Raw genomic sequence first — 26,358 nt, 5'->3', positions numbered from 1 at the left:
AATTAAAGTTGTTACCAACTTAAAGCAACTATAACTACAAAATATTTTATGTAAGTCTTCATATAAGCATAAGAATAAAAACGTACAATATACAGACAAAAGATAAAGAGAAAAAAATCAAAATCACTACAGAAACATCACAAAGGAAGACGAGAAGAAGAGATACACAAAACAACTACAAAACAGACAGAAAACAATTTATAAAATGACATCAGTAATTCTACACCTAGCAATAATTACTTTAAATGTCAATGGATTAAACTTTCCAACCAAAAGACATAGAGTGATTGAATGGTTTCAAAAAATGAACATGATCAAGTGATATATGGCAGTCCCCACTTATCTGTGATTTCACTTCCCATGGTTTCAATTACCCACAGTCAAATGCAGTTGGGAGCAGACGATTCCCTTCTGATGTGTCATCAGAAGGTTAATAGGAGCCCAACACTATGTCACTGATTCCCACATCATTCACCTCACTTCATCTCATCCCATAGGCATTTTATCATCTTACATCATCACAAGAAAAGTGAGTTTAGTACAATAAGACATTTTGAGAGAGGAAAAAAAAGGGAAAGAAAGAAATCACATTCACATAACATTTATATTATTATAATTATTTTATATTATTAGTTATTTTTGGTAATCTCTTACTGTGCCTAATTTACTTGATTATAGGTATTTATGTGTAGAAAAAGAATATAGTATATTTAGGGTTCAGTACTCTCCATGGTTTCAGGACTCCACTGGGGGTCTAGAAACATACCCTCCATAGATAAAGGGGGACTACTATACTACTTACAAGAGACTCACTTTAGATTTAAGGACACAAATAAGCTGACAGTACAGAGATGAAAGAGATACCAGACAGAAACCAAAAATAAAGCAGGGGTGGCTATATTTACATCATACAAAATAGACTTTAAGTCAAAAACTGTCTCTGGAGACAAAAAAAGGTCATTATATAATGCTAAATGGTCAGTCAATTCAACAAGAAGCTGTAATGATTATATATGCACTCAACATCAGAGCACCTAAATACATAAAGCAAATATCAACAGACCTGAAGGGAGAAATTGACAGAAATACAATAATAGTAGGAGACTTTACTACCTCACTTACAATAATGTACAGAACATCCAGACAGAAAATCTATCATGCAACAGTTGACTTAAACCTCACTATGGGTCAAATGGACCTAACAGATATACACAGAACTTTTCACCCTACAGCAGAATATACATTCTTCTCAAGTACACATGAAACATTCTCAGGATAGATAATGTTGGGTCACAAAATAAGTCTTAACAAATTTAAGAAGATCAAAATCATACCAAATATCTTTTCTACCCACAGTGGAATGAAACAAGAATCAACAACAGTAAGCAAACAGGAAATTCACAACTATGTGGAAACTAAACACTCTTGAACAATCATGTCAAAAAAAAAGAGAATTTAAAAAGTATCTTAAGATACACAAAAACAATAACACAACATACCAAAACTTATGGGATGAAGCAAAAGCAGTACTAATGGGTGTTTTTATATTATAAATGCCTACCTTGAAAAAAGAAATATTTCAAATAAACAATCTAATTTTACATCTCAAAGAACTAGAAAAAGCAAGAACCCCAAAACCAGCAAAAGAAAATAATACATATTAGAACAGAAATAAATAATAAATAGAAAAACAATCAGAAAAAAATCACCAAACTAAGAGTTATTCTTTTGGAAGGATAAATTAAACAAAAAGAGAGAAGATCCAAATCAATAAAATCAGAAATGGAAGGAGACATCACAATGGATGACTCATAAATAAAAAGAAACAACCACACATCAAAAAACTGGATAACCTAGAAGAAATGGATAAATTCTTAGAAACACACAGTCTAACAAAACTGAAGAAAGAGGAAACAGAAAGCATAAATATAGTGGTAACTAAGAAGGAAACTGAATCAGTAATTAAAAATCTCCCAAGAAAGAAAATCCCCAAACCAGATAGCTTCATGGATGAATTCTACCAAACATTTGAAGAATTAATGCACCAACCCTTCTTAAGTTCTTCTAAAATACAGAAAAGGAGGGAATACTTCCTAACTCATTTTATGAGGCCCACATCACTCTTATAACAAAGTCAAAGACAACACAAGAAAAGAAAACTATAGGCCAATATACCTGATGAACACAGATGCAAAAATCTTCAATAAAATTCTAGCAAACCAAATAACAGCATGTTAAAGTTTCATACACCATGACAAAGTGGGATTTATCCCTGAGCTGCCAGATGGTCCAGCATATGCAAATCATTCAATGTGATATATCACATTAACAAAATTAAAAAAAATCCACATGTTCATCTCAATATGATATAGAAAATGCATTTGACAAAATTTAACACCCATCCATGATAAAAACTCTCAATAAAATAGGTACACAAGGTAACACCTAAACACAATAAAAGCCTACAAAAAGTCCACAGTAAACATCATAATCAATTCAGTATAAGGCATGGATGCTCACTCTTACTACTTCTATTCAAAACAGTGCTGAAGTCCTAGCTAGAGCAATTAGACAAGAAAAAGAAATAAAAGGCATCCAAATCAGAAAGAAGTGAAATTATTCATTTGAAGATGACATGATCAGATATGTAGAAAACCCTAAAGACTCAACAAAAACACTCTTAGAATAAATGAATACAGTAAAGTTGTAGGACACAAAATCAACATACAAAAATCAGCCATATTTCTAACACAAACAACAAACTATCCAAAAAGGAAATTAAGAAAACTATCTCATTCACAGTAATTAAAAATTTTTTCAGGAATAAATTTAACCAAAGAAGTAAAATGTTTGTACACTGAATATTATAAAACATTGATGAAAGAAATTTAAAAAGACAGATAAGAAGAAAAACATCCTATGTTCATGGACAGAAGAATTAATATTTAAAATGTCCCTATTACCCAAAATGATCTACCAATTCAATGGAATCCCCATCAAAATCACAACGTTGATTTCTACAGACAAAGAATAATCCTAAAATTCATACAAACCACGAAAGGCCCTAAAACCAGAAAATCATAGCTGAAGCAATCCTGAGCAAGATGAACAAAGCTAGAGGCATCATGCTTCCTGATTTCAAAATCCATTTCAAAGTTATAGTAATCCAAACAGTATGATACTGCTACAAAAACACACATACTGGTTAATGGATCAGAATAGAGAGAATAGAAATCCATGCAACTACAGCTAACTGATCTTCAACAAGGGTACCAAGAATACATAATGGGGAAAAGATATTCTTCAAAAAATGGTACTGGAAAAAACTGGATATCCACATGCAGAAAAATGAAATCAGACCCTTATCTTGCATCATATACAAAATTTCATACTATATACAAAAATCAACTCAAAATGGATTAAAGACTTAAACATAAGACCTGAAACCATAAAACTACCAGAAGAAAAACCACAGGAGAAGAACTTCTTGGCATTAGTCTAGGCAGTGATTTAAAAAAAAAAAATTTTTTTTAACATTTATTTATTTTTGAGACAGAGAGAGGCAGAGCATGAGCAGGGGAGGGTCAGAGAGAGAGGGAGACACAGAATCTGAAACAGGCTCCAGGCTCTGAGCTGTCAGCCCAGAGCCCGATGCGGGGCTCAAACTCACGGACCGCGAGATCATGACCTGAGCCAAAGTCGGACACCCAACCGACTGAGCCACCCAGGTACCCCGGCAGTGATTTTTTGAATATGACACCAAAAGCACAAACAACAAAAGCAAAAACAGACTACTGGAATTACATGAAACTAAAAAGCTTCTGCAATCAAAGGAAATAATCAACAGACTGAAAACTCAACCTACAGAATGGGAGAAACATTTGCAAACCATGTATCTGACTGGGGTTAACATCCACAATGTATCAGGAGCTTGTACACTCCCCAGCAACAAAACAAAACCAATTTAAAAGACAGGCTAAGAACATGAAAGATTTTTCTAGGAAGACTACATACAAATGGCCAACACATATATGAAAAGTTACTCAACATCACTACTCATCAGGGAAATACAAGGTCAATCCCAATGAGGTATCACCTTACACCTATTAGAATGGCATGATCAGAAAGACAAGAGATAACAAGGTTTGTGAGAATGTGAAGAAAAGGGAAACTTTGTCCTACCTTAATCAACTAAAGAAAGAAAGTGTATCATACGTTTAAACAAATCCACACTATGGTGCGAATTACCTGATTAAGGTAGTGACCATCAGGATCCTTCCATCATAAAAACATATTTTACTCTTTGTAATTAATGTTATCTATAAGGTGATACTTTTTTTTTTCAATATATGAAGTTTATTGTCAAACTGGTTTCCATACAACACCCAGTGCTAATCCCAAAAGGTGCCCTCCTCAATACCCATCGCCCACCCTCCCCTCCCTCCCACCCCCCATCAACCCTCAGTTTGTTCTCAGTTTTTAAGAGTCTCTTATGCTTTGGCTCTCTTCCACTCTAACCTCTTTTTTTTTTTTTTTTTTTCCTTCCCCTCCCCCATGGGTTTCTGTTAAGTTTCTCAGGATCCACATAAGAGTGAAACCATATAGTATCTGTCTTTCTCTGTATGGCTTATTTCACTTAGCATCACACTCTCCAGTTCCATCCACGTTGCTACAAAGGGCCATATTTCATTCTTTCTCATTGCCACGTAGTACTCCATTGTGTATATAAACCACAATTTCTTTATCCATTCATCAGTTGATGGACATTTAGGCTCTTTCCATAATTTGGCTATTGTTGAGAGTGCTGCTATAAACACTGGGGTACAAGTGCCCTATAGGGTGATACTTCAAAACCAGGTATTTTCTCCCCCAACAATCTTCGTTTTTCCTTGTCTCTCATTTTATTGCTTATCTTTCCCCCCTAGAATGGAAACTCCATAAAAGCAGAATTTTTGTCCCTTTTTATCATTGTTATATCTCAAGGGCTTAGAACACTGCTTGGCACACTGTACACCTTCAATAAGTATATTTAATGAATCATAATTAGTTGATAATTGATGAGTTGATTATCATCAGTTGATATCATCTAATATTCTGTATGAGGCTGTGAACAACCTAAAGGCAAATGTGATGTTTTTGTCATCTCAGTATTGGCAGAAAATAAGCACAGTATTGAGAAAGTAATGATGACTTGCTTAATGCTATTTTATTTTAACTTTTAAGGACCACAGGTAATCAGTTTTAATATATAGGCCTGACTTGGTTTTTTCATCTACAGAGTGTTAAAAATAACACACGTCTATTTAATTATATTATAGTAAGAAATAATGAAGTTATTTTAATGTTTCTTTTTCATTTTTTACATTTTTATTTGAGAGAGAGCAAACACAACTGGGGATAGGGGGAGAGAGAGAAAGAGAGAGAGAGAGAGAGAGAGAGAGAGAGAGAGAGAGAGAGAGAGAGAGATCTTAAGCAGGCTCCACACTTTGCATGGAGCCTGACATGGGCTCAATCCCACAGCCCCGGCCGGGATCATGACCTGAGCAGAAATCAAGAGTTAGACACTCAACCCATGAGCCACCCAGGTGCCCCTAATATTTCTTTATAAAATAAAAGATGAGGAAAAATCCTAATTTGAAATTCAAGGCTTTCAGGAAAAAATTACCATTGTATACGAACTTTTACCAGCTTTGTTTTGCTAATTTACATGTTTAGTGGACATTTTACTAATACAATGCTAAAATACCAAACTATTTTTTAAAGCAATGCTCAGTTACTTTACCTGTAATGCTTTTAATGTTTCTTTCAATCCTTCTATTTCTTTCTCTTTTATTTCTGTAGCAAGTTGGTATTTTCCCTTTAAGTAAAAAAAAAAACCTATATTTCAGTATTTTCCAGTGTAAATGAAATATTATTAATGGGGAAAATACAAAAGCTCAAGAACCAAAACCTCTACTTTAACACCTTGCAGGCTTTAAACCTGGATCTGCACCAAAACTTATATTTCTAATGACTTCAAAATATCATGAAATTACCATAAGGCCTTTACAAGATGACAAATATCATGAAATGAAAAGTCATAACAAATCATTTTATCAGTAGAGCATTCCTGAGAATTTATGGACACTATATAATTATTTAATTCATATAGCTAGAATAAATATATCCTAATTAATAAGATACATACAAGTATATTTGTCTTATAAAGATATAGGAGAATTTTTAAAAGGTGTTTATAAATAGTATGTTCATTGATATAATAAAAACATATATTAACTATTAAGTAGGGAAAATATTTAATGCCAGGTGAATTTCTAGGATTGCTCAGGGTTGTATCTTCTTTTCCAGTTGCATCTGGTCTGCATCCAGATGAAAATCATTTTAATTTTTTTTTAAAAAGTAATTACATTGATAAAGCACTAAAAATATGGTTAACAGAAACACTGCAATAGAGTATAAAGAGCATTAATTTGGAGGCTGAAGAGATATGGGTTCTAGTCTCAACTTTGCCACTTTAAAATGGGAGCTTCAGCAAGTTCTTTAATCTTGCTAGGTTTCAGTATTATCAACTGTAAACTAACAGGTAACATGAGTTCCTTGGGTCTTTCTGTTTCTAAGATTTCAAACAATTAACATTCTCCATTTGTCTATTAGTAATGTTTTTCATTATGGTGCACAACTAATAATGAATGCATTTAACTGTGGTTTAAATTATTAAAAAATTAGTAAGTACCTTTTCTTCTTCCAAGGCACACATCTTCATTTTCAACTGATAAACAATTTTAAAAATTAAAATACAGGTAAGTAAACAGTTAACAGTGATTTACATTGGTCAGCGAGACTACAAAAATATTTTACACATCTATATTGTTTGAACTTAATACAACGTGAATGTGCTACTTTCACACATGAGAAAATAATGAAATATATAAAAGGGGGCAAAAGCCAGTCACCAAAAGAAATGAACAATTTAATCAAACTGATTAGAGACACCAATCACCCTTGAAAATTTAGTTTTTCCTTCCAGAAGTTTTTTTCTTCGATGTTTCAATATTTTGCCATCTACTCATAAATAATGACATGCAACATTTTCTGAAGGCACACTTTTATGAAATGACTATCATTTGAATTGGCATTGACATAGTTTCTGAAATTTTTTAAAAGATGCATGTAGCAGTCTAATAAATAAATAGGGATATTCTAAAACAGAGGAACCAAAGTCAACATGACAAAGAAAACTAATTAAATATCCCAAGCAACACAAGGATACCAGGCAAGACTGTCAAGAAATACAATTTTCCTTGGAATTTCTCCGTCTCATTTTCCATATCCCTTACAGTGCTCATTCAAGAATCAAGAAATGGAGAGTGGTAGGTAGGGGAGAAGAGGAGAAAAAACAGACAAAAACATAGGAGAAAAAGAGCTCAAGAGCACTTTTAAACTACCATTCAGATATCTGGATATTCTTATCTTGCCCAAAGTCCCCTGTGATAAGTAAGAGAGACACAAACTTGCCTTCTCCTAGAGAATACTATGTGGTATATTTGGCTTAGTCTTCAAATAAAACTTCCATAACTTTGGTGAGGCCATCTCAGACTAAAAGGAAGAAAGTTTATCATCTGCTTAAACAAAACCACACTACAGTGTGAATTACAAATAACTTTGGTCAACTAGTGACTTACTTTATACAGGATGTATTTCTTTTTATGCATTTCTCTTTCTAAACACACACACACTTAAATAAAGACAAAAGAAAGGGAAGGAAAAAGGGGGAAAATGGTGATGCTAGAATGGCTATAAGGAAAAACACTTCCTGAGAATATTTTCCATGAGCACATTTGAAGTAGTAGAGCTATAAAACTCAAAACAACTGAAGGAGTTGCTATTCATTTTTTTAAAATCTTTTATATACGTACATACATACATATGTATGTATGTACATATGTATGTATATGTTTTTCTCTGCTCTTTCTTAGATGCTGATAGTATTTATGGAGATTTCGGTGCATAATAGTCACATCTGCTCATCTTTCACATCGCTCTATGTGCATCTCATTCTATTTCTGGCCTGGATACAGGAAGAAAGCAAAAAAGGTAAGATCCTAGGATACTCTAACCAAAGAGAAAGGGAAGAATGGAGAGAAAGAAGAGCACACAAAAACTAACCTAATTTACTTAGGACAGATGAAACCATATCTTCAAAGAAAACAATTTTCTAATTTGTTTCCTTAACTAGCTCTTTCTAACTACATTACTCTTTATTGTCGGTTGTGATTCAAAATGACTTTATTTCCTGCTTCCATTAGTACTCTTTTGTCTTCAGTGAGTATGCAGAACAACTTAGCATAATATTCATATGGGAGCACAGGAGATGAAATATTTGAAACTGGTGTTTGTCTATCCTTTACCTGCTTTTTAAAAGCTGCCATTGCTTCTTTGTGTTGTTTTGCTAATGTTTCCTTTTGATTCTGAAGAGTTTCCTATTTTAAAAATTATGAAAAGTTAAAACATAAATTTGAGCGACTGAAAGTTTTAACTTTTAATTGAGTTCACAATTTAAATAAAAATTAAACATATTTATTGTATGTATTATTGTATGCTCTTGAAATGCAACTTTAATCCAAGTCTATGATTTTTTACCTGTCATGGAATCAGCATACGATAATTTTGCTTCCAGTTGCCTTTCATGATAAAACGCATTGATTTAAAATTGTTTAAACAACTCTAAACATGCCTGACTCCAAAGCTTTCTTCAAGAAAATACCTTTCATCAAAAGTTATTAAAATTAATAGTATACAATTAGCCTATAATCCTTTAGAGTTCCCAAAGAAACCCATTTTATTATCTAGGCACAAATGTTCACATGACGACATAATTCTTTAAATTCACCAAAATAATTTTTTATAAAATCAAAACTACTACAGGGCATTTTTTTAAAAATACACATATATGATTCCATTTCTTTTTTTTCCTTCTCTCCCTCCTTTTTTGATAGAAGTTGTGTTCTGTCCTTTAGATTCAAGATGACTTCAAACTTTCTTTTTCTATGTTACTGAATAATTGTCATAATTTAAAGCCATTAGATCTAAAAGTGGGAACCACCTCACATGTTTCTGTTATTTGACTCCGTGTTTCTAAGTATATGTTGATTTATCTACTTAAAAATTTTATCTACTGATTTCCTATTAAGATAGGTGGGAGTTTAGCTTTCTTGTACAACCATTACCTAACATCTGCTCCCTCTATTCTTCCAACAGTCACTAAAAATTGTGATTTCACTTTTCAATAATTATACTATCATGACTGTGCAATTTTTATTCAGTGCTCAGCCATATAATATACCATAATTACATTTCTATCTAACACAGCTTTTTATTTTTTCTAAAGTTAGCAATTACTTTAAAATATTTTAATTATTGGGGCACCTGGCCGGCTTAGTCAGAAGAACATGTGACTTCTGTTTACATACTAGATTCCTTTCTCCAAAGCTAATGGGAGTGGTGACCTACAGGAGAAAATAATATGTCTCACTTGAGAATCCAAGGGTAACAGTTGTAGGCTAAAACAGTAGGGAGTATCTCTGGATTATTAGAGATATTCACTATCTGAGTAGCTCTTCAGCCTTGGGGTCGTGAGTTTGGGCCCCACACTGGGTATAGAGATTACTAAAAAAAAAAAAAAAAAAAATTAAAATTAAAAAAATATTTTAATTCTTATAGGCTAAATTTTAAAAATAATACTGCCAGTTCCCAGATGTGTACCAATGATTCATATTCTCAAATGAAAAAATAAATTGAATGGAAAAAGCAAAGTGAGAAGATCCCAAGAATGGCTTAGGAAATCACAAACCGCACAGGAAACCAGACAGGTTTAGACAAGCTGTAGATGTTGGACAAAATCTTTCAGAGGCTGTTGGCCAGTTTTCTGTGAAAATAATTTACACTCTAAAGCACTCCCGCAAGCAAGGAAAGAATTTATTGAAGACCTCAGGGACAGTTCATTGAGGAGTACATTCTGAAGTACATGTGACCTCTAGCTTTCTCCTCACTTTTTTGTGAACAGCCTTAAATCTGGAAATAGGAGATTTAATGCGCAACCAAAACTAGAATGGGAAATAGCCCCATCACTAGATCTCCAAATCCAGCTGTTCAAAAAGCCTTACAACAAAAGCAAAATGAACTGGAAGTCTTATAGATAAAACAGCTTAATGTTCCCACTTCAGTCATCAAGCACTGAAGGAGTGAGCCTTTTGGTAAAGACACTTGTAGATATTTATTATAATCGGAAAGGACACTGGGGAAAAAACTCTCCTGAACTAGCTAAGAAAATGAAGGGGGAAAAAAAATCAAGTGGACAAATCAATGATACTGCTCTGAGGGAAAATCATGTATCCAACTTCCCATTTTATCCTCAAACTTGCAAAGAGAAATTTCTCTAAATATTAAAAGAAACCTTGCAAACATTTTACTCATATCATTAATCCTGCCATCATCACATAATCTCTTCCTCAGAGTCAATGAACTACTCAGATAGTGAATATCTCTAATAATCCAGAGATATTCCCTACTGTTTTAGCCTAAAACTGTTATCCTTGGATTCTCAAGTGAGACATATTATTTTCTCCTTTATGTCACCACACCCATTAGCATTGGAGAAAGGAATCTAGTATGTAAACTAGAATTGCAAAATTAAACTCTTGCCTGATTTTTTTTTTTTTTTAGATCTCTGAGGATTTTTCTATTTGTAATCAGATTACAGCTATATTTGAATATTGACTACTGGTACCTTTGACATGATCAAACCAAATTAAGATCTCTATGAAGTGGCACTCTTTGTGGGCAAAATGTCTTACTGATATTAGCAGCAAACCTCCACCTAACTTTACATAATATCTCTAAAACCAGAAGTTAAGAATTAAAATGAATAGTCCAAAACCTGATAGAGAACAGATGAATCACACTTTATGCCAGTCTTTGAACATTGTTGATTTCCAGTCAAGAAACTCAATGGGTGAAGATAAAGATCTGTTCAAGACAAATAAATAAAATAACCATGGCCCCAATTCTTTGCAGTACTAAGCCCAAATACTATTTTATCTTCAGTGCTACCCGACTTTACATACTTTACCACTATAAATACACATTCTGCTTTCTATAGTGTCCCTTTAGATCAAGATGGTGTAACTATTTTGTCTTGGGAAAGTCAACAATTTATCTAGATAGCTATGCCTCAAGGGTTTACTGAAGAAGCTTAAGGAACTTAAATTTCTCTGTAACTCTACTCTTATACAATATATGGGCAAGTTTTCATTATTCTAAAGATGAGAAGAGCTCTAAAACTAACTCCATTTAACTACTTACTGCTTTAGCTCAAAAAGGACATGCAAATTCCAAAGAAAGTTTAGAATTTTGTCAGAATAAAATACATTATTTAGGGTATGATTTATCCAGTGGGGATAAATCTATCATTCCTGATAAATAAGAAGGTGATTACTAACAGACAATTAAGTTTCTGGATTTCATTAGCCACTATAGATACTGGGTTCCAAACATTTCTGAAGCTGACATCTCTCTATATAATTTAAGTCCTCAATAATGGAACCTCTCCCTTAGGAATGGGAAAGGATGGACAGGAGACAGTAAATCAAAGGCATAAGAAGAAATAAAGATCTCAGTAAAGGTAAATACATGGGCAATTTAAAAAGCTAGTTTTATTATAACTTTGGTTTGCAAGTCCACACTTTGCTTTCTACATAATTTAAGTGACGAATGCATTTTTAAGATTATTAATTTATGGTGACACTGCTCCTGTTCTTGCTTCGGCTCATGCTGCTGTCATCCAATGCAGCCACGCAGCCCCTACCCAGCTGCCACCTCCAGGAGCTGCTGCACTGCGCGGGCAACCACACCGCTGGGTGAGAGGCAGTCGGGCCCCTGGACCTTCAGGGCCAGCTGCTGCACCTCCTGCAGGCCAATGGTAACCATGCAGCCAGCATCTTGACCAAGGGCTGCTGTGCAAGCACAGAGCCAGCCAGGCGCCCCTGCCCCTGGTACAGTTGTCCCGCAGCAGCTGCCCTGTCTGTAGCGCCCAGGGCAGTCTGGGGTCTGAGCCCTTGCTCAGGCCCCGTCCTAGCCCTGCCCTCTGCCTGCTGCCTGCCCAGTGTCAGCCCCTAAAATAAGGGCAAAAAAGACAAGTCTCTGTTAGTGTGAAAAAAAAATTGTTTTTAATTTATGCTATGAGGCACACAATATATAAAGATGTAGTATCAACAACTGGATAGAGCTGTAAAGAAGCAGAGTTCTTTTATGTTGTTGAAGTTAAGCTGATATAAATTCAAATTAGAATGTTGATGATAGATGCTAACTATAATTCCCATGGTAATCAAAAAGGAAACAGCGACAGAATATACACAAAAGGAAATGAGAATTAAATTTAAATGTTTTACTACAACAAATAACTAAACACAAAAGGTAACAGTAATGCAAGAAATGAGGGACAAAAAAGCTGTAAGGCAATTAAAAAACAAATACCAAAACGAAAGAAAGCAGTCACTCCTTATCAGGAATTACTTAAATGTACATAGATTAAATTCTCCAATCAAAAATCAAATATTGGCAGAATGAATAAACAACATAACTCAACTATAAGAGATTCCCTTTATATCCAAAGACACAAACAGGTTACAAGTAAAAGTATGCAAAAAGATATTCCAAGCAAATAACCAAACAACAGAACAAAAAGACACAATGGAAAATAGACTTCAAAAAAGGGTGGGGTGCCTGGGTGGCTCAGTGGGTTAATCCTCTGACTTCAGTCCAGGTCATGATCTCATGGTTCATGAGTTAGAGCCCCACATCCGGCTCACTGTTGTCAGCACAGAGCCCTCTTTGGATTCTCTGTCCCCCTCTTTCTCTGCCCCTCCTCCATGCACACACACACGTTCTCTCTCTCTCAAAAAAAAAAAAAAAAACATTAAAAAAAATTTCAAAAGGTGAAAAAAGACAAAGGATATTATATATTCATAAAAGCTTCAATACAACAAGAAGATATAACAATTATAAACACACACCTAATGACAAACCTATAAAAATAGGCAAAAATGGACAGAATTGAAGGGAGAAACAGACAATTCTACAATAATAGTTGGAAATGTCAATAACCCATTCTCAATAATGGATAGGACAACCAGACAGAAGTAAAGGAATAGAGGACTTAAACAACAGAGTAATCCAACTAGAGCTAACAGATATAAAAAACACCCTACCCCAAAACAACAGAATACATATTCTTCTCAAGGGCACATGGGACATTTTCCAGGATTGATCATATGTTAGGCCACAAATTAAGTCTCAACACATTTGAAAAGATATATATCATGCAAAGTGTCTTCTCTGACCACAATGGGATGAAGAAATCAATAGAAGAAGGAAACTTGGAAAAATCTGTAAATTTGTGGAAGTTAAACAACAAACTCTTAACCAATGGATTAAAGAAAAGATCACAAAGGAAATTAGAAAATATTTACAGATGAATGAAAACAAAAATGCAACATACCAAAAGTTATGGGATGCAGCAAAATCACTGCTTACAGGGAAATTTATAGCTATAAATGTTTACATTTAAAAAAAAAAAGGAAAGATCTCAAATCAACAATCTAACTTTATACCTTAAGGAACTACACAGAAAGAACAAATTAAACTCAAAGGTAGTGGAAGGAAGAAAAGAATAAACATCAGAGCAGAGATAAATAGAAAAAAGAATAGAGAAATAGAGAAAAGCAGTAAAACCAAAATTGGTTCTTTGAAAAGATCAAACTGACAAGCCTTTAGCTAGATGGACCAAGAAAAGACTCAAATTACTAAAATCAGAAATGAAAGTGGGGACATCATTATTGATTCTGGAGAACTAGGCAGGAATATGAGAGTGCTGTGAACTGTACACCAAGAAAGTGGATAACCTAGATAATACGGAAAATTCATAGAAATGCAAAGCCTACCAACACCAAATAACAAAGAAAAAATCTGTATAGGCCTTTAACTAGCATAGAGAGTGACTCAGTCATCAAAAATAGCCCAAGAAATAAAAGTTCTGTACTTAATAGCTTCACAGTGAATTCTATCAAACATTTTAAAAAGAACTAACAGGAATTCTCTAACTTTTCCAAAATTTGAATAGGAGGGAACACTTCCTAATTCATGCTTTGAGACCAGTCTTACCTTGATACCAAAGCCAGATGAAGACACATCAAGAATAATACAGACCAATATCCCTGATGAACACTGATGCAAAAATTCTCAACAAAACACTAGCAAAACAAATTCAGCAGCATATTAAAAGGATCATACACCATGACCAAGTGACTTATCCATGGGATACAAGGATGGTTCAACATATGAAAATCAATCAATGTAATACACACCACATTAACAGAATGAAGGGGGTAGCACATGACCATCACAAAACTGAACACCCTTTCATGAAAAAAACAGTCAACAAACTACGAACAGAAGGTAATGACCTCAACATAAGCTATATATGAAAAACCCATAGCAAACATCATACTCAATGGTGAAAGACTGAGAGCTTTTCCTTTAAGATCAGGAACAAGGCAAGGATGCCTGCTTTCACAACTATGTTCAACACAGTACTGTAAGTCCTAGCCAAAGCAATGAGGCAAGAAAAAGAAATAAAAGACATCCAAATTGGAAAGGAAAAATTAAAATTATCTGTTTGCTGATGATATGATCTTAAACATAGAAAACCCTAAAGATTCCACAAAAAGAAATGCTAGAATAAATGGGTTTAGCAAACTAGCAAAACCTACCAAGAGACAAAGTTACACAGAAATCAGTTATATTTCTATATACTAACAATAAGTGAGCTGAAAACAAAATTAAGAAAATAATTCCATTTACAATAGCACCAAAAAACAAACAAAAAAACTCTTAGGAATTAACCAAAGAGATAAAAGATCTATAAAATGAAAGCTACAAAACACTGCTGAAAGAAACTAAAGAAGACACAAATATATGGAAACAAATCCTATGCTCATGGATTAGAAAACTTCATACTGTGAAGATGTCAATACTACCCAAAGTTATCTACAGATTCAGTGCAACCCCTACCAAAGTCCAAATGACATTGTTTGCAGAAATGGAAAAATCCATCCTAAAATTCATATGAAATCTCAAGGGACCCCAAACAGTCAATCTCAGAAAAGAATAAAGCTGGGGGACTCAAACTTCCTGATTTTAAAACTTTCTAGGATTCTCAAGTAATCAAAACAGTGTGGCATAATGACAGACACATCCACCAACAGAAGAGAATAAAGAGCCCACAGATAAATCCTTATGTACATGGTTAAATGACTATTCAGTCTTGGAAAGGACAATGGGACTGGGAAAACTGGATATACACATGTGAAAGAATGGAGTTGGACCCTTACCTAACACTGCACATAAAAATTAACTCAAAATGGATCAAAGACCTAAATGTAAGACCTAAAACCATAAAACTCTTAGAAAAAAACATAGGGCAAAATCTTTTGGACATGATACCAAAGGCACAAGCAACACACACAAAAAAGACAAATTGGACTCCATGAAAAATTTAAAATCTTGTGCATCAAAAGATACTATTAACAAAGTAAAAAGGCAACCCATGGAAGAAAGGATGTACAAATCATATTTCTGATAAGATATTAATATTCAAAATATATAGAGAACTCCTAGAATGTAACAACAAAAAACAAACCCTATTCAAAATGGGCAAAAGACAAGAATAGACTTTCTTCAAAGAAAATATGTGAATGGCCAAAAGCACATGAAAATATGCTCAACATCACTAATTATTAAGGAAATGCAAAGCAAAACCATAATAATATACTACCTCATACCCATCAGGATGGCTATTACCAAAACACAGGAAACAACAAGTGCTGGCAAGAATGGGAGGAATTAGAACCGTTGGGCATAATTGTGAGAATTTAAAATGGTACAGCTGCTGTGGAAAACATTATGGATGGTCCTGAAAAAACTAGAAATATTATTGCCATATGATCCAACAATTCTACTTCATAGTATATACCCAAAAGAAATTAAAGTAGGGACTCAAACAAATATTTCTGTATCCATGTTCATAACAGCATTATTCACAAAAGCTGAAACATGAAAACAAACCAAGTGTTCATCTATGGAAGAATGAATAGGCAAAATGTGGCATATACATACAATGGAATATTATTTCTGCCTTAAAAAGGAAGAAAATTCTGGGGCACCTGGGTGGCTCAGCTGGCTAAGCATCTGACTCTTAGGTTCGGCTCAGGTCATGATCTCACAGTTCTTGGGTTTGAGCGCCATACTGTCAGTGCTGAGCTTGCTTGGGATTCATTCTCATTCTCATTTTCATTCTCATTCTCTCTCTCTCTCTCTTTCTCACTCTCTCTTCCCCTCCTGTGTGCTTGTGCTCCCTCTCTCTCCCAAAATAAATAAATTAAAAAAAAAAAAAAGGAAGAAAATTCTGACATATACTACAACATGGATGAACCTTGAGGACATTAATGCTAAGTGAAATAAGCCAGTCACAAAAAGATAAATATTGTATGATTTCACTTATTTAAGAAACTTAGAATAGTCAAAATCATACAGAGTATAATGGTGTTTGCCAGGAACTGGGGAGAAGTGAAGGATGGGGAGTTTAATGAATGAGTATAGAGTTTCAGTTTTACAAAGTAAAAAGAGTCATCTGTAGATGAATGGTGATGATGGCAGGACATTAAAAATATATTTAATACCACTAAACTGTATACCCCCAAATGGTTAAGATGGCAAATTTTATGTGTATTTTACCACAATAAAAAATATTGGGAGAAAAAGATCTTCCTGAAGCCACTTGAGCCTACACCCCAATAACCTGTTATATATCCCAATTCTGACTTACCCCTTTTGAGACATACTAAGACTGTCAAGGTAATGTTCTCACTGCAATGAGTTCTAATAAAAATAGTTTTATTTTATTAGGAATACAACAAGGAACTTCTTTTTTTATTATTTTTGAGAGAGAGAGAGAGAGAGCGCGCAAGTGGGGTTGGAAGAGAGAGAGAAGGTAAGAGAAGTTCCCAGGCAGTCCCCCAGCCCTCCCCTCACCCCCCCACCATGCTCACAGCAGGGGCTCAAACCAACTAACTGTGAGACCATGATGATCGGCTGAAATCGAGTTGGATGCTGAACTGACTGAACCACTCAGGCATTTCTAATTTATACTGCCAACAAGAATATATATATGAAAGTTCCTATTTTCTACAACTTTGTAAAGTAAGGTAGGAATTTGGCTTTATTTTTCTTCAGAAAAAAGCAGTTCTAATACCATTTCTTGAATTATCTATTTTCCCCTCACTAATTTGCAATGCCACCTTTATCAGTCACTAATTTATCTTATGATCTGGATCTATTCTGAGATTCTATTATGTTCCAAGGAATACCTATCCAAGTACACAATTAAAGTAGCCAAGTAATATCTATCCATGTAGACAATTAAAGTAGCACCAAGCTCCTTTAATTATTATTATAGTTTATAATAATATATTTAAGAATCTAGCGTAGCTACTTCATCCTGTTCTCTTTTAAAAACTTCCCAGACACTCCTATATGTTTATTCCCACATAAACCTTAGAATCAACTTAACTACCACAAATACACTCTTGCATGTTTAAATTGGATTGTATTAAACCTACTAACTTAAGGACTTGGATAACTTTATATTGTTGACTCTCTCTACCCAAAAGCAAGATATGACTTTACATTTTGAAATCAGCACGGAGTTTGTTTGTATTTGATATTTATCTGTTTTTTTCTCTCCACAGACAGGTTTCAGACCTGTGCCTCATAAAATCCAACTCTAGTTTTACTCCCAAATTCTACACACCTGTGGGTCTGTCTGGTTTCAAATTCCCATCCTTTCCAATTTGAGCTATCCTCTGTCAGTTGAATTCTGATTCTGATATGCTACCTCTAAATTCCTGTTTCAATATTGCCAAACAGTGAAAAGAGGGGGCCATCAAAATTAAGATTTCAATTTTTAGCTATTAAGATTACTTTGGTGGAAACACATGAGAAGCACTATCAAAACTGCTTCTATATAGATCGGCTAAAAGAGAATTAGATTTGATACTGTTTTTTAATATTTAGTTACAGCATGTAACGACAGCCTGTGAAAATAAAGTACTATTCTGAGGTTTTCTTAAAAAACATTTTGACTCCTCTATAACACATGTGTTTCTCGGGTATTAAATAGATCATAGTAGATTTTAGCAATATCATCAGAAAGCCTGAAAATAACTTTCATTCTCAGTGTTCTGGAGGCTCAAATATTATTAAAACAATTTTAATGAGAATTTCTTGAGACTTTTTTTTTTAATTTTGAGAGGGAGGGAGAGAGAGAGAATCCCAAGCTGGCAGCACAGAGCCCAACATGGGGCTCAATCCCACAAACTGTGAGATCATGACCTGAGCCAAGATCAAGAGTCGAATGCTTAACTGACTGAGCCACCCAGGCACCTCTCTTGAGACTTTGTTTAAAATGATGCACAATCCCCCAAATATGTTTAGGAAATTTAAAAATTAATTTTGCTATTAAGGATTAGAATACATTTTTAAATAGATGTTAAAAACACTAATCTGAAATAAAAATTAAAAATACTTACCTTTTGCCATTTAAGTTCTTGTGTCTCCACAATAATTTTACCAATCTGCTCTTCATACTGAGTTTCTGTTTCCTAAATCAAAAAGAAAAATGCTAGGAAAATTAGGACTTTAAAACTTTTCATTTCAGCTCTTTCTAGAGAGATAAAAAAAAGAGCATCATCCCACACTTAAAATATCCTCCCACGTCTGGACAAACTGCAAATTAAATAGACAAGCCTATCAGAGAACTGAGGCTCCAGATCATTCAATTAATCCAAGCTCTGGATAACTCTCTCCTGCAGGAAGAACAGAACTAAAGCATTTACTTACCTGGGATGTAAACCACTGAGTAGTGATAAGAAAATTCAGCTACAAGCTCTTCATAAATTGCTAAAGGCAAAATGTGTACTAGTTTAAGAATGTGAATTCCCAGGGACCCCAGAAATAAGGAGGTGTTATATCTTTTATCAGGTTTTTGTTCCAGGAAGCCCACCAGGTGCTTACAAGGAAGGATGGGAAGAATCCAACAACCTGAGAAGCTCTGCCCTGTGGTACTAGCTGGGGAAGAGAAGAGCAGTCACAACCCATCTTCCCTATTTCCCCTACAGAGCAAGAATCTTAATCTGCAAGGGAAAGACAATAACTATATCTAAGAACACTAGTGGAAACCCTCTGCAGCTGGTAAAGGGGAGTAAGAGCCACCATTGAAAACTCCACCTAGACAGCCCTGTCTTCCTCATCTCCCATAAGGAAAAAAAGCCTAATTTACAGAAGGAGGGACAATAAAAACTACAGTAGGAGAGCACCTGTGGAAAACCATGGTAGCTGGAAATAGGCTAGGAAAATAAGAAAACAGCTCTATCATTGGGGTAGGAGCAGGAATACGTGGGAGGTCCAGCATTAAAAACAAAGGAGGGATCAGAACCCCTGTGAAAACCTCACCCTGAGACGCAGAACCTAAGAACTGAAGCTTAATAAAATCAGAGAATTCCCCTACTCCCCCACCTGCAGCCACCATCTGAAGAACAAGCATCAAATAAAAAGAACAGGGAGATCAGCTGGGAGGGCTGCAAAGACAGATTCTCTCTGGGAAGCAGCACAAAAGGAAGACCCAAAGCCAAGCAGGAAGTAGTTATTTAGAAAAATTCTCTGATTTTGTTTAAAATCACGTAGTAATACTCATGAATTAGCCTACCCCATAAACACAAGGTATCACAAGAGAAAAAGTGCCTGTAGTGTTGAAGATATGCCCCAACACAGAGACAAAGCACTTCTGTAAAAACTGGGAGTTTTTGACTTTTGGTTTCGGGTATTTAAGGAAATCTCCACCAAACAAAGCACTAGCTGATCATTAAGTTAGGAGCACAATGGCCTCAATGGCCACACATGACAGAAACAGCAGACTTTACAAAATTATTTCAGAAAAGTCACTAAACCAACAATAAGCAGCAACCGTAGGGAAGGGAAAATATCTGATTTTCAGAGCTGCCACATATTCAAAATGTCTATGTCCAGTTCTCAACAAAAAATGCAAGGGATGCAAAGAAACAGGAAAGTGTGATCCCTATACAAGCAAATAAAAAGTTAAAAAGAACAGTCTCTGAGCAAGACAAAGACTTTACGTCAACAATTTAAATACGCTCTAAGAGCTAAAAGAAACCGCGTACAAAGATACTGCAACATTAAAAAGTTAATAAGGAAATGCTACAAACAAGCTTATGCTCATAAATTTGACAACTTACAGAAATGGATCAATTCTTCAAACCTCAATATAGACAATCTATATAGCCCTATAACCACTAGTTAAAAAGCTCCCAAAAAATAAATGTCCAGGCCCACATGGTTTCATTACTAGAGAATTCCACCAAATACATAAAGAATTAACACCACTTTTACACAGTCTTCCAGAAAAATAAAAGAGGAAGAAACACACCTCAACTCATTTTATAATGTCTGTTTACTATGACACCAAAACTAGACAAAGACAGTACAAAAACAGAAAACTAAAACCAATACTTCTCACAAGTTTTGATGAAAAAATCTCAGTAACATATTAGCAAACAGAATCCAACAAGGTATAAAATGTTATACACCACGACCAAGTAGAATTTGTTCCAAATATACAAGGCTGATTCAATATCAATAGTAAGTTCATGTTTTTCACCATATCAATATCCTACAGAAGAAAAATCACATGACCACATCAATTGTCACAGAAAAGGTAACTGATGAAACCCAACACTCATTCATAATAAAAACTCTCAGGAACAGAGAGAATTATCTCAATTTGATAAAGAGTATTCATAAAAACAGTACACTGAACATCATATTCAATGATAAAAGACTGGATGGATGGATAGACAGACAAGGAAAGGGAAAGAGGAAAGAGAGGCAAAGAGAGAAGGAGAGAAAAAAAAAGAAAGAAGGGAGGAAACAATCAGAAGTAAAATTGTCTCTATTTATAAATAACATAATTGTATACAAAGAAAACCAAGGAATCCATAAAATATCTCCCAGAACTGATAACTGAATTCAACAAGGTCTCAGGATACAAGAGCAACACCTAAAGTATCAATTACGTTTCTATACACTAACAATAAAAATACAGAAAACAAAATTTAAAACACAACACGACTTATAATCACTCCAGAGAAAATGAAATACATAGGTGTGTACTTAAAGAACATGTTCAGGATCTGTATGCTGATAGATACAACAACATGGATGAATGAGAAGCCTTACCTAAAAGAGTACATACTGTATGATTCCATTTATATGAAATGTTAGGGGGAAAAAAAACTAATTGACTGTGGGAAAAAATCAAAAGAATGTTGCCTCTTGGGGAGGAAGTAAGGGTAGAACTGGCCTAAGTAGGGGCATGAAGGAATTTTCTGAATGGATAGAAACATTTTGTATCTTCATAAGGGTTTACATTATCAGATGTATGCATCTCACCAAACGTACAGTTAAGATTTGTGTCTTTAATTGTATGTAAATTTAAGGGAGGAAAAAGCTGTAAACAAATATTGAACTCCACTTAATGATACGCAGTCTGAAGTACTTGGAAGAACACCAATGTCTGCAATTTACTCTGAAAGCACAAAAAATGAAGTTGAAAGAGGGATAAATTGATGGATAGATAGGTGACAAAGCAAGTAAAGTAATATGTTAATGGTGTTTGAGTGTTCACTGTCAAATTCTTTCAGTTTTGCTGTATGCTGGACAATTTCCACAATGAAATGTTTCAGAGAAATCAAAGAGAATGTTAACATATAAAATACATGTTTTTGTTATGAAATATTTTCCTTATGACTTTTTTTTTTTATTTTACACAAACACACTTACTCATGCTATCGTATTCAAAGATAGGCTTTCACGAAAGTTGTCTCATTTATTTAAAATGCTTTCAGCAGCAAGGAGCAACAACAAACCCCAACTCACAATGGCCTACCTCATATGACAATGACTTTAAATGCAGAGTGCTTCTAAAACTGACTTTCAGTAGTTCAACAATATCATTTAGGACTACGATGCTGCTCATCTTTTCATCTTGCCATTATCTAAGTGATTTTCCTTAGGCTTTACATCCCGTGGCTGCTTTAACTGAAAGCACTATGAACAGAAAGGACATTAACCCGCAGTAGAAAAAGTGTAATCTCTTAATAAAAGAGTAACAGGCAGGGCACCTGGGTGGCTCAGTCGGTTGAGCGTCTGACTTCAGCTTGGGTCATGATCTCACGGTTTGTGGGTTGGAGCCCTGCGTTGGGCTCTGTGCTGTCACCTCGGAGCCTGAATCCTACTTTGGATTCTGTGTCTCCTCTCTCTGCCCCTCCCCCACTTGTGCTGTGTCTCTCTCTGTCTCTCAAAAATAAAATAAATGTAAAAAAGAAAAATTAAAAAAAAAAAAAGAATAACGGGGGCGACTGGGTGGCTCAGTTGGTTAAACATCCAACTTCGTCTCAGGGCATGATCTCCTGGTTTAGGAGTTCAAGCCCTGCATCTGGCTCTGTGCTAACAGCTCAGAGCCTGGAGCCTGCTTTGAATTCTGTGTCTCCCTCTCTCTCTTTGCTCCTACACCACTAGTGCTCTGTCTCTCAAAAATAAACATTAAAAAAAATAAAAATAAACTTTTCCCAGAAACTTTCAACACATCTTCTAATATCTCATTGGCCATAACCTGGTCACATGCCCACTCCTAAACCAGTCATTGGCAAGGGGAATACACTGGACCTTTATGTGTAGTTAAGATCAGTCAGGATCTCCCTGACTCACATTGGTGAAAGGTGGACCCTAAGACACAATCACAGTTCTTCCAACATGGAATAAGCAAGAGAATATATACCAATAGGGTATGCAGTGCAATAAACAAAGTGATGAGAAAATAGAAGCTCCTGCAAAATATGTTATCTATGGTCAGAACATACTGAAAAATAAAATAAGTATATATACATTTGTTTGGAGATGGGGTTCCTATTACATGTGTATCTTCCCAAAGCAGCTGGATTGAAAATGTGCAAGATACTGCTTTCTTCATGTGGGCCTGGTTATACACTTCTCTCTTAGTGGCTAAATGGGTTCTGTCATCTTACTGTTTACAATTTAGATACTGTTCTAAGCACTTTTTATATATTAATTAACTTAATCTTAGTTATAATTTTCTGAAGTAAGTACTCTTATTATCACCATTTTATAGAAGAGGAAACTGGGTTAGCAAGAGAATAAGTTATTTGCCTAAATTCACATAGCAGATAAACATCAGAGTCAGTATTTGAACCTATATGATTTGTCTCCAGAGTCTCTTAAACATACCACTTTATTACCTTTAAGAGACTGTGGGTACTGTTGGACAGCAGAATTTAATCTTCACGTCACACAGAAGTTAGCAAGACACTCAAGATCATATTACGTATTTTATTTTTAAGTTTATTTATTTTGAGAGAGAGAACACACAAGCAGGAAGGGCAGAGGGGAGAGGGAGAGGCAGAGGGAAAGGGACGGAGGGAGGGAGGGAGGGAGGGAAAGGGACGGAGGGAGAGAGAGAGAAAGAGAGAGAATCCCAAGCAGGCTCCACACCAGCAGTGCAGAGCCCAACACAGGGCTCAAACTCACAAACTGTGAGATCATGACCTGAGCTGAAACAAGAGTCAGGTGGCTTAACTGAGCCACCCAGGTACCCCCATATTACCTATTTTATTTGGTAAAACATTATTAATTTGGTAGAACATTTCAAAATAACAACCAGAGATATTTGTTGAATGGAAAAGCAAAAAAATTTAAGAATTCCTACAAATATTCTCATATTAAATATTTTCTATTTCTTTGTAATAGAAATCTTTGTAATAGACTAAGTTGAATAATATGAAAACAGTAGCTTAAATTCTGATTAGGAAAGAAATTTTGTAAAATATGAACTTTTAAGCTATTCCATGCCTATTAGTGATATTTATCTCGAATACTTTGTAGCTAATCAAAGAGAGATTAGTATTTTATTAAACAACATGAGAAACTGAACAGGGCAATTTCGTAGGAGGTGGATTAGGAGTCTGAAAACGAGAATAAAAGTACCCAGTTACAGTTTGGGCTGCTTGGACATGTGCCTGCTGTATGTACTATGTCCCTAAATCTGTTCAGGGTCAAGAATTGAAGAGGCCTGACCAATACAGAGCACATCTTGTAAAACTACAGCCTGAAGCAAGCACTTTAAAAAAAGCATGACACTTTCTAAAGGTTATAAAGAGTAAATAAACCATCAAATTACTCCTCTTTTATTGTTTTTATAAAAACACTTAAATCCTTGTAGTCCTAAGGCAGATAATAAAAAATAAACACTTTTAAGGTTCTATATTCTTGGATACTTTATTGAAGTTACAGATGGGATTTTCTTACCAAATTTAATACATTTTTCTCATTGACAGTAAGAATTTTTATTAATAACTTTTGAGAGCTGCTTAAAGAATGAAAGATACAAATGAAGAGTTCCAATAAAAAGCTACTTTTTAATTATAAATCATGAAGTTAAGTTAGAATCCTAATAGAGTAAAAGTGTATTATAATGTTACCTTTCAGTATTGTAGATAACACCCATTTTATCAGTTTTCCTGGTGTAGAGATATATATTCTACAAATCATTATAATTACAAACAGGTATGATTCTATTCACAACATAACTAATTTTATGGGGCACTAAAATGCTACTTAATGTTATTTACCACACACTATGCCATTAATTATACCCAGTTTTCCTTTACAATTTCCTTAGCAAATCATTGCTATTTTAGAAAACCCAAATTTCCACTGCCTTTTATTTATTGCTAATTTAAACTTCTAAGCTTTCCTTCTGTTCAGATATTTAATATATTTAATGTGTGCTTTCAACTCCCATACTTTCTTCAAAATTCTATTACATACATAATATATACTATGTGAGACTATAGTAATTAATTTGCATGGTATGTCATGATGATTAAATTTTAAATTCTCTTAGGGCAAGACTGAGTAGAGGTTTTTCAAAGGTTATCAAATGAATGCATATTTTAAAAGTAAAAGTTCTAGATAGAGATCTGTTTATCCTCATTGTATAGATGATTTGGCTGAGAAATGTATTTTGTTCTCGGGCGCTTGAGTGGCTCAGTTGGCTAAGCATCTGGCTCTTGATTTTGGCTCAGGTCAGATCTCATGGTTCATGAGTTGGAGCCCCACACTGGGCTCCACACTGATAAGGCAGAGCCTGTTTGGGATTCTCTCTCCCCCTCTCTCTCTGCCCCTCCCCTACTCTCTCTCTCTTTCTCTCTCAAAATAAATACATTTTTAAAAAGAAATAATTTTGTTTAAAAATTTTCAGGGGCGCCTGGGTGGCGCAGTCGGTTGAGCGTCTGACTTCAGCCAGGTCACGATCTCGCAGTCCGTGAGTTCGAGCCCCACGTCAGGCTCTGGGCTGATGGCTCAGAGCCTGGAGCCTGTTTCCGATTCTGTGTCTCCCTCTCTCTCTGCCCCTCCCCTGTTCATGCTCTGTCTCTCTCTGTCCCAAAAATAAATAAAAAATGTTGAAAAAAAAACAACTTTCAACTCACTTCCTATTTTTAGAATCTAATAGATTTCATATTAAAGTCTAGATTTCTAGTTTCTCTTCAATAATTAGAAGAAATGATAGTACAGAGCCCATTTTTCTATATGGCAACACATTTTGGGAGCTGAACGACAAATAGAGGTTAAACTGAAGACAGAGCTTCTCTACTTCAACACAATTCCTGCCCTATTGGTATCACATATCAACTATCTAAAGGAAGCTGAATTTGTGACCCCTCTGCTATAGATTCATCTCTATAATCTGGTAAGAGAATCACAAGAATTGTTGTCTAACTTCTAAAAAACATACACTATGGATTCAATATAAATTTATCTGTTGACTCAGATTATTTATTTAAAGATCATTATTTTATGGGCACCTGGGTGGCTAAGTAAGTTAAGTGTCTGACTCTTGGTTTTGGCTCAGGTCATAATCTCATGGTTTGTGGGATCAAGCCCCACATAAAGCCTGCTTGGGATTTTCTCCCTCTCTCTCTCTCTGCTCCCCACCCCCAAAATAAATAAACTTAAAAAAAAGATCATTAATTTAAAACATTTGAACTTTTAAAAAATATCATCACCAATTTAGATCCATATGTAAAAAAAATGAGT

The 26,358-nt window shown here is 34.8% G+C and overlaps 1 protein-coding gene across 1 annotated transcript in view; it reads right to left on the bottom strand.

The window, feature by feature from the left end:
- CCDC73 (coiled-coil domain containing 73) overlaps positions 1-26,358 on the bottom strand; it is a 171,233-nt gene that overhangs the window by 76,964 nt on the left and 67,911 nt on the right. Inside the window, exons 4-7 of the mRNA XM_027072670.2 lie at positions 18,702-18,773; positions 8,409-8,480; positions 6,734-6,769; positions 5,783-5,857 (exon numbers count right to left, since the gene is read on the bottom strand). Of these exons, the coding sequence (XP_026928471.1) occupies positions 5,783-5,857; positions 6,734-6,769; positions 8,409-8,480; positions 18,702-18,773 (255 nt within the window). The remainder of the gene's footprint in view (positions 1-5,782; positions 5,858-6,733; positions 6,770-8,408; positions 8,481-18,701; positions 18,774-26,358) is intronic.

Source organism: Acinonyx jubatus, chromosome D1 (assembly GCF_027475565.1).
Source record: "Acinonyx jubatus isolate Ajub_Pintada_27869175 chromosome D1, VMU_Ajub_asm_v1.0, whole genome shotgun sequence".
NCBI lineage: Eukaryota > Metazoa > Chordata > Mammalia > Carnivora > Felidae > Acinonyx > Acinonyx jubatus.
The sequence above is the reverse complement of the archived record's forward strand: the minus strand, read 5'-3'. Positions and strand labels throughout refer to the sequence as shown.